Below are 10,000 nucleotides of genomic sequence, written 5' to 3'. Positions count from 1 at the left end.
TCAATGTTTGGTTTAAAAAAGAAGAAGCAGCAAGCCATGTGGCAAAGAAATTCACCTTCACAATTTTATTATCTTCCAAAAAATCTCTGCTAAATTAATCATTCCCACAAGAATGTTCTAAACTTCAACTTTCTCTGCTTTGGGTCCCTAGCCTAACATAACCAATAACCATTCCTGTCCGAGTTACATTGGGGAGGGGAAAACATAACTGCCACGAGAACTTGAGAGCTGATCTTTCTCGCGGGGGGGGGGGGGGGGGGGGGGGGGGGGGGGGGGGGGGGGGGGGGGGGGGGGTGACATTGATGGTCCACACAACACAGGAGGAGCAAACATACAGCAGCCATTTCTGTTGGTGCTCTCTGTCCTGTCATCTGTTTTCTCTCACTTGAAGCTGCCCTATATTAAAGGTATGTATTCAAGGTGCATGATTGAAAATTATATATTATTACTCGTCAACTAATTAGAATATCGTGGAAATATCATGGAAAAGTTCGTTTTTTAGGCAGTTATTAAAGGATAAAAGGATTCCCGACCAAGTATTGAGTGCAGGCATGAACATAACTTTTCAGAAGATCGACATTTCTGTAAATACACTTTTTTTATGTGATATTTAATTAGTTGAAATACTGTTTTGGGGGTTTTTATGAGCTGGAAGCCAAACGTATGCAAAGTTAAACAAATAAATACTTGAAATACTTTACTTTGTGTGTAATGGATCTATAATCATATGGAATATCTATGGAATCTAAGGAATTATGGGAAAAAAGTAACTTTTCCACGATATTCTAATTCGTTGATGAGTACCTGTATAATATATTAATATAATAATATATTATTTTGTGTTTTTTCATGGTTACACCATTTCACATTATATTACTTTACACCTGCCAGAAGGATCCAGCTCTCACAAAATGCCGCCGCCGCCTTCAAGCTCCCGCACGAGCAGCCGCAGCCTGATCTTCGGTCTGGGTGCCAGCATCACTGATGGAGATGGCATCATCACTGGCGCCAAGCTACCAAGTGGTCACCAGATCTTGAGGTGCATGATGTATAACAGTGACATGCAACTGCATACCAAGCGACCAGGTTCGATGGGAGCTTTGACACGGTTTGAGGCGGCCAAGGTCGTCTTGGAGCAGGTGCGGCCATTTTATGGGAAGGCCAATATCCCGATGGTGAGCGATCGTCGAGCATGCGACAAGATGGTGGCGCTTGTCGACGCTAACAACAAGCTACGGTGCATTCCGCAGGACAGGCGCTGCAGTGAGGCTACAGCTCGACTAGTGGACGCAATGGAGCACAGGCTGGATGCCACATTCCCGCTGTGGTCTCCAAACGCAGAGGAGATGATCCACAATCCAGAGGACACTGCTTTCCTGGCCAGCATGAAGGGCGACAGAGTGGCCACATTTGGAGCGTTTGATGCCAAGCTGCAATCCAAGGTGAATCGGCGTCAGGAGCGTGAAGCAGCCCAGCAGGCATACCATAACAAGGAGCAGCAGAAGATGACTGCAGCGTCCAGCATGGCGGTGTAAAGTGATGAGGATAGCGACGCAGATGAAACAGCTGCTCCACCGGCTGAGGACACACCCACCCGCGAGTATAAGAAGACTGGCACCACAGCCTTCATTCCATCCAACATCCTCAGCCGGCCGAGTCTTGTGTCACTGGCTACACGGTTGAAGATCACACCAATGCAGCAGGCTGCCTTCACGCGCGGCATGATCGAGGAGTCAGGTGGTAATTCGGCAAAGGTCTCTACATCCTACGTGACAGCAGACCGAGCACGCCGCCACGTGCTGGAGGCAATCAGTGAGGAACGGCACGAGCAGTGGCTGTACGTGCCATCAATGTTGTGAATGACTGCGCCGAGCGTGGCGTCAAACTCACATCAGACTTCGTGGCAGCAGCCAGGGGAGAGGAGCATCTGCAGAATGTACTGCAGGCAGTGGAGCATGACCGCTCTAAACAGCCAAAACTGCGCAGCTGCAAGCGCAAGCTGGACCAGGACTAGGACTCTAGTCGTTGCTCAATGGTTGCTTCAATGTTCTCAAATAAATAAATGTTCTATTCAAATTCAAATGTTCTGTTAAAAAATAAATACATCTTGTTCTATTCAAAATGTTGTTCTATGCATTTCTAAAATTTGCCTTGACCCAAAAAGGCAGATTTTCGTATTTTTCACATGCTGTGTTGCACCCCTAAATCTCAATCAATTTTCCCAAAACTTTGCAAAAGTCATTTTTATGTGTCTCATAACAAAATGCAACCCCAGACAGTTTGATATGTTGAGATTTCATTTTTGCATTGCAATTTGATGCACCCTAATGTATGTATGTATGTATGTATGTATGTATGTATGTATGTATGTACGTACGTACGTACGTACGTACGTACGTATGTACTGTGTATGTGTGTGTGTGTGTGTGTGTGTGTGTGTGTGTGTGTGTACACTGTATATGTATGTATGTATTTAGTATGTATGTATGTACTGTATAGTATTGATCGTTTAAATGTTGAAGGGTTTAGTACTGATCCCCAGAGAAATCCTGATTTGTGCATTTGGAAAGTTGTATGGTTTATTGTGTGTTTTGGTCTTGAACAGGACTCAGTTTGCTCTGGTCTCTGAGTCTTGATTTGATGGTCTCAACCTCCTTTGGATTTGGTCTTGTTTTGACTTGGCCTTGAATAACTGCCAGGATTATAGGGATTTCATTCCCAGCGGGGCCTCCCGCTCCCGTGCTGAGAATATATGAACTCATGGTCCTGGAAGACACATTGGATAAACTGACTGACATGATGTCATGATGTACCACTTCTGATCTGTGGGACTCCAGACTCGATTGGTAATGGCATCAGAAGCTGCGTGCAGAGACACAGCACTTGTTTGAGAGGTGTCCTCCATCAGCACAGAGGAAGAAGCTGGGGATGAGTCTCATAAGCCCAAACTAAATCACTTCTATCCTTTTTGTCAGAATGAGCTCAGATGTCGGCCATCCAAATGCAGCTTAGAAAAAAGATACTGGGCAAGATTTGAATGTAAAAATACACCTGTGTTGTTATCAGCGTAAATCACAAAGATTCACCTACACTTCTCCACCCACTTTTGTCTCCTAGAGCAGCAGTGAGTTTAGGGACGAAACCTTACTTTTTTCTGGGTATCCACCTGATTTTTGAATGCTCCGCTGTAAAAAGCTGGCTCATTTCCTCGTTAAAACTCTGACACTGGAAAAAAAAGTTGCTTGTCACAATAAATAACAGTCGTTTGACGACTTATTTGAGGGAATGTAATAATGTTGTCTATCACATCCGCTATTGCTGTTGCTCTTTGAACAACTCAGGATATTTATCGACGAGATTTTTGCCAAGCTGGACGTGATTTGCTCCGTTCGCCTGCAGCTGTGGTTTACAGACGGGCTACAGTATGTTGTGTCTGTGTCAGCAACGTAACGGGGGGAGGGTATAAGTTCAATCAATTTCCTCTCACTGCTATTTAGAGCCGCTAATGTAAGTTGCCTAGAGAAGCTACCTACAGTATATGTTAGCCTTTTAGTTTGGTCAGCCCAATGTTAAGTCCAATCCACTGACGAACACTCAGACTTTCCGTAAAAAAAATAATAAAAAAGGTTAAGACGAGCGTGCGCTGTCTCTCGTCCTCACTCAGCTATCCAGCCATCTCGCGCACCATAGCTCTCATAGCTTACATGGTGCAACACTATCCAGCCATCTCCCGCACCATAGCTCTCATAGCTTACATGGTGCAACAGTGTAATCATCTCCCGCACCATAGCTCTCATAGCTTACATGGTGCAACAGTGTAATCGTTTGAAAACATTTAATCTGCACGCTCGTTATCTGTGGGTTCATAACTGCTCGTTGTCACAGCATCTGTCTGGAGATGCAGTTAGGTACAGTGTGTGTGTGTGTGTGTGTGTGTGTGTGTGTGTGTCTACAGTAGATACAGTTGTTTGTGTCTTAGCGTCTTTGTCTGACGTTAGCGTCCAGTGTGATAATAGTTTGAGAAATAACAACTGATGATGACTGATAGAGCTGTGTGTGATAGATTGCCGTGGGGAAGTCTGTCTGTCAGTTTATCTGTTTGTTTGTTAAAATATTATTTGATTCATAGCCTTGTCTCATAGAACATTCCTTTTAGAGATTTTTAAGTAGCTTATGTGGTTTATTGTGTCTTTGTTTACTGTATACATACATACGATGTAAAAGGATTAGTATGATTAGGATTAGTATTAGTTTTCCTCAAAGTATCATACATAAATACTTCCAGTATGTCCAGTTGTACAATAAACTGTTATGAGGAAATATTTTCTAGATGTTACATTTCATAGAGGTATTCACCATTAAAAAAAAAAAGTGATGTCTGTAAACAAATTGATTAGCTGCTATGCCAACCCGTTCTCACTCTGAGCGCGTCGCATATTGACGCTTTGTCCTGTCCCTTGTGCGTCGCTTGTTACTAACATGGTACCCTTGAGCGACACATGAAACGACTTGGGCTTTCCGACTAAACTCAATGCAAACCCATGGAAGTCATCTTTGACGCTTATGGCAACTGCTCCCCTATTAGCCTAACTGCTCCACCATTAGTCAACTGCTCGCCCATTAGGGTCTGGAGGAGCTAACCTCTCCCAGACCCTAACCCTAAACCTAACCTCTCCCACCCCATGCCTAAACCTAACCTCTCCCAGACCCTAACCCTAACCTCTCCCACCCCATGCCTAAACCTAACCTCCCCCAGACCCTAAACCTAACCTCTCCCACCTCCCACGCCTAAACCTAACCTCCCCCCAGACGCTAATGGTGAGCAGTTGACTAATGGGCGAGCAGTTAGGCTGATGGGGGAGCAGTTGCCATAAGCGTCAAAGTTGACTTCTATGGGTTTGCATTGAGTTTAGTCGGAAAGCCCAAGTCGTTTCATGGGTCGCTCAAGGGTACCATGTTAGTAACAAGTGGCGCATAAGGGACGGGACAAAGCGTCAATATGCTACGTGGTCGGAGTGAGAACGTGTTGGCTATGCATGAAAAAATTCACTGTTGTATTTTGCTGACATTTTCTGAAATTGGAAGTCTCATGCAGCCCTAATGGATGGATTTCTGTTCTTCTGCACAAACACGACTGGTGGAAAGTCAATATTCTTTCATTACATTAAAAACACGATTTTAAACACGATTTCAGACGGAAGCCCGTCTTTATTGTCACACAAACACTACAACACATGCATGCGGCCACAACACACACTCATGCTGACGGTGGCCGGTGAAATATGTCCTCTGCATTTGACCCATCCAGGCTTGTCCTTTCCTCCAGGGGGCAGGCCAGGAGCAGTGGTCGCTTTTTCTTTCAAGCGCCCGGGGACCAGCTTCAGATGTTGTCATCACTGGTCGGATGACGATCTTCTGCATGTTTTTAGTGGGGGGTTATGTACGGAGGAACCCCCTGGGGAGCACGGGGAGAACATGCAAACTCCACACAGAAAAGCCATTTCGACGAGATAGCCCACCTGGGCAGTAGGCACTGAAGATATGGGGCGGTCACAACTCCAGCGCCCACAGCGTCCCAGGCAAGAATCGAACTCAGGACCTTCTAGCTGTGAGGCGACAGCGCTACCGACTGCGCCACCGTACCCCCACACCCATTACATAGTTATATTACATTACATTACATTACATTACATTGCATAGTTACATTTCATAGTGGATCCTTAAAATGAAAAAGGGATCTAGCTTTTTGTCACGGCACGGTGGCTCAGTGGTTAGCACTGTTGCCTCACAGCAAGAAGGTCCCGGGTTCGAACCCCGGTCCGTCCCAGGTCCTTTCTGTGTGGAGTTTGCATGTTCTCCCTGTGTTGGTGTGGGTTTCCTCCGGGTGCTCCGGTTTTCTCCCACCATCAAAGACATGTATGTTAGGGTTAATACTCCTGTCAGTGCTCCTGACCAAGGCACTGGCAAAAGAACTGGAGTAGGTCCCCGGGCGCTGCACTGCAGCTGCCCACTGCTCCTAGTTCTAGGAAGGTTCCTAGTAGAGGATGGGTCAAATGCAGAGGATGAATTTCCCCATGCGGATAAGTAAAGGATAACTAAACTTAACTTAACTTAAATCCATTTTGTTTTTACCTTTATTTCTCCAAGGACGGTTTGCTGACTGTTTTTCCAACATTGCTTTTTTCCATTTCCAGCTGGTCCTCACATGAAAAACTACAGCAATGGTCAATTTTCAAGGAGGTTAAAACAACCGACGACTCCTGCGGTCCTGTGATTAAGTGCATCCATGCAGTGCATTCGCCAGAGTCGGGAGCTGTAACCAAATAGCAGCGACCTCTAGTGGTCGTTTCCGTATATGAAGATGCGTTGTCAATTTCGCCTCTACAGCCACCAATGACTCAAACCCTTCATTTCTTGTTCTTCTTCTTCTCTGTCCATCAGAGCTGGTGCAGCACGGCCGTGTGTTGACGCTGCCCCTGCAGGCTGGAGACCTGCACTCCCTGCTGCCTGACGAGGACGCACGCCGCCTCTATGTGTCCATGAAGGACGGCCTACTGTCCACCAGCCTGGATGACATCACACAGAACCCACGCACGGTTAGACACGCACACACACACACACACACACACACACACACACACACACACACACACACACACACACACACACACACACCACACGCACTCACAGCATAAGATGAGCTTCTTCTATCAGATGAGAGCAGAGAGATAATTGATGTCAGGACTTTAATTTGACTAATTTATGATAATATGATGAAGAAGGAAGTGAAGTCCATAGCTGGTGGCCAGCAAGTCAGTTTAAGCTGCAATAAGATTTTTTCTTTTTTGAAGCAGAAGTCTGTTTCCACCACAGCTCTTGTTGCATGTTCCAAGTTCATGGTGTTTTTGAAAGGGTCCAGTCTTCATGGTTAGCTTCACTGTTCCATGGTTAGCCATGGCTATACCAACTTTACCAAGAATGTCAATCAATTTGACAGAAATATCATCTTTGCAAAGAAGTTGGTTATCTAAATGTTGTATGCACAGTTCAAACTTTAGTCCCGTCCTCAAATGCTTTGATTGACAGACAGTACACACACAGAGCCGGGGCAGCCAGCCAACAGACAGGCAGTCAACTCCTCACTCAACTCCATTCTGGCTGTATAGTTGTTTATACATATTTATAGTTTGTTTATCCCATTCCAACTCATGTTTACAGTTGTTTCCTCTTTGCGGTGTTCAAAACATTGGGAACCCAGTGTGACATTCTCTACATTTCTATAAATGTGTGTTTATTTTTCCCAGTCTAGACCATGTGCAGCTTGTTTAGAAACTAAGGGAGGCATATTTCCTAGATTCCTTCAGTATTTTTAATTTTCCATATCTTCAATCACCTCCTTGTCTGTGCTGACTGACTGACTGACTGGCTGGCTGACTGACCGACTGACTGGCTGACTGACTGACTGACAGACTGACTGACTGACTGACTGACTGGCTGGCTGACTGACCGACTGACCGACTGACTGGCTGGCTGACTGACCGACTGACTGACTGACTGACTGACTGACTGGCTGGCTGACTGACCGACTGACTGACTGACTGACTGACTGAGTGACTGACTGAGATATGGATATATGGAGGCCGCTTACATATTGGTCATATTTTGTAAGGTATCGGCCTATCATGTGAGATGGCGGGTGGATATGGGGGTCTGACTGGATTGTATTGTTTGTTTGTTTGTTTTTGTTTGTTTTTCTTGGCATTCCACAACTTTTAATTTGCTTAAGAATTTGTATCTCCTCAAAATGAATACCTCCAACTTTATTTGACTAGAATATGCCCCCCCCACCTCTTGTTTCTCAATATGAACAACTTCTTTCAAGATTGTGAGTCATTGCCTCGTGCCAAATGGATTGTAAGCGGTGACTCCAGTCCGTCCATCTGTTGCCTCTTCAACCACATTTTACTTTGATGATCAAACCAAAAACCCTCAAGGCATTCCCTCTGTGTGACTCTCCAGTCAGCAGCCCACATCGCTCACACAGGGTCACGAGGGTGTGTGTGTGTGTGTGTGTGTGTGTGTGTGTGTGTGTGTGTTCATCTCTCTTGACTCACTCTAGCCACCTCCTGTCATATTACAGGATAATACTCATTTAAAAAGTAACATATTACATGTAATATATTACTTTTAGCAGTAACTCAGTAATGTAACTTATTACCAATAGGATTTCAGTAATATTATACCAGTTACTTTGTCAAGTAACACAAGATACAAATTGGGTTACATTTTTTTAATCAAAGCATATATTTTAATAGATACGATCATTTCCTAATCAAATTGTATGTTTTTATGCACACAAAAAACACTATAGGAAAAGGATTTTTTTCCACAAAGGAAAAGGATAACATTTAGAATTTTGGACAATTTACACTGACTTCAAGACGTTTGAAATTATCTTTCGGGATGTTCCGGGGCGGCGACGTCGTTCTGCTACTGCTGTTATTTTGGTGAAAGTAATGCAGAAAAAGTAGTGTAATAAGTAACAAGTTACTCTACACAGACAGTAATATTGTAAAGTAACTTATTACTTTCAAATGAAAGTAACTAGTAATATGTATCTTACATTTTGAAAGTAACTTGCCCAACACTGCTCGTCATTCAGCTCTTCCTCAGCACCTGCATTCACCACCAAAGTAGGAACGTAACGGAACATAACAAAAAATAAGATCTCCGTTCCTCTCCTGGTTTTCATCGCTCCCCTCCTCCTCTCCGATAATTCATTCCATTTGAAAACAAATCACTCTTGCCAGTGTGCGTGCGTCTGTATTCCTCACTGTTGTATAAACACACGTTCGCCTTTTTGCTGTTGTATAAACCGACAACCGGCGCCTTCTTCACGGAGGGTACGTTTCCACAAACCCTTGAGCGGTGGTGGTCCAAGTGTCAGTGTGTGGTATTTACAGATAAGGGAGAATGCACTTTCTAATCTAATCTGATGGTCTCTGCTGCGCTGTGGGATCTGAGGGGGGAAACAGAGTCAGGGAACAATTACCCACAAACGCTTCCCTGCACGTCCCGTCATCTGTTTTAATGATCAGTGATATTAATCGTTAATCGGTCGTAAAGCCGGCTGGGCACTTATAGGAGTTTTCCAGTACATCTAATATCTCTGCATTATAGATCATCAATTCAGTCAAAACGTTGGAAATAAAAAAAACATAGTTTTAATTTCTTTACTGTTTAATCATCTTTTTAAGAAGTGTTGCAGTTTTCAAACGGCCGATGTCTCGTTTTGTAACTCTTCACCTGAAGTTCTCAGAGGAGCGTTCAAGGTGAGACGAGGAAACGTGGTGTCTTCCGTGGTATTTAGAGATAAGGACGGTCTCTTATCGTATCGATCCTATCTGCTCTGCTCTCTGCTCCGCTCTCTGAAGGAATGACTGAGTCAGGGAACCATTACTGGACCATCTGACACCAGCTCTCAGCCCGCATATCCCTCTGTCTCCATCTGTCTGTCTGTCTGTCTGTCTCCATCTGTCTGTCTGTCTGTCGGTCTGTCTCCATCTGTCTGTCTGTCTGTCTCCATCTGTCTCCATCTTTCTGTCTGTCTGTCTGTCTGTCTGTCTGTCTGTCTGTCTGTCTGTCTGTCTGTCTGTCTGTCTCCCTCTGTCTGTCTGTCTGTCTCTCTCTGTCTGTCTGTCTGTCTGTCTGTCTGTCTGTCTGTCTGTCTGTCTGTCTGTCTCCCTCTGTCTGTCTGTCTCTCTCTGTCTGTCTGTCTGTCTCTGTCTGTCTGTCTGTCTGTCTGTCTCCATCTGTCTGTCTGTCTCCGTCTGTCTGTCTGTCTGTCTGTCTGTCTCCGTCTGTCTGTCTGTCTGTCTGTCTGTCTGTCTGTCTGTCTGTCTGTCTGTCTCCGTCTGTCTGTCTGTCTGTCTGTCTGTCTGTCTGACTGAATGACTGACTGACGTGCAGCTGCCCGAAAGTGTGACTCGACACAGCTGAC

At 44.8% G+C, this 10,000-nt stretch overlaps 1 protein-coding gene across 1 annotated transcript in view; it reads left to right on the top strand.

Annotated features, from left to right (window-relative positions):
- The window catches only part of LOC310781379 (semaphorin-3B-like), a gene marked incomplete at both ends in the record, with an annotated part of 101,091 nt that overhangs the window by 43,858 nt on the left and 47,233 nt on the right, over positions 1-10,000 (top strand). Inside the window, one exon of the mRNA XM_083641993.1 lies at positions 6,442-6,596. Within this exon, the coding sequence (XP_083498119.1) occupies positions 6,442-6,596 (155 nt within the window). The remainder of the gene's footprint in view (positions 1-6,441; positions 6,597-10,000) is intronic.

Source organism: Poromitra crassiceps (assembly GCF_964638095.1).
Source record: "Poromitra crassiceps genome assembly, chromosome: 8".
NCBI lineage: Eukaryota > Metazoa > Chordata > Actinopteri > Beryciformes > Melamphaidae > Poromitra > Poromitra crassiceps.
This window is presented reverse-complemented; position numbering and strand designations above follow the sequence as displayed.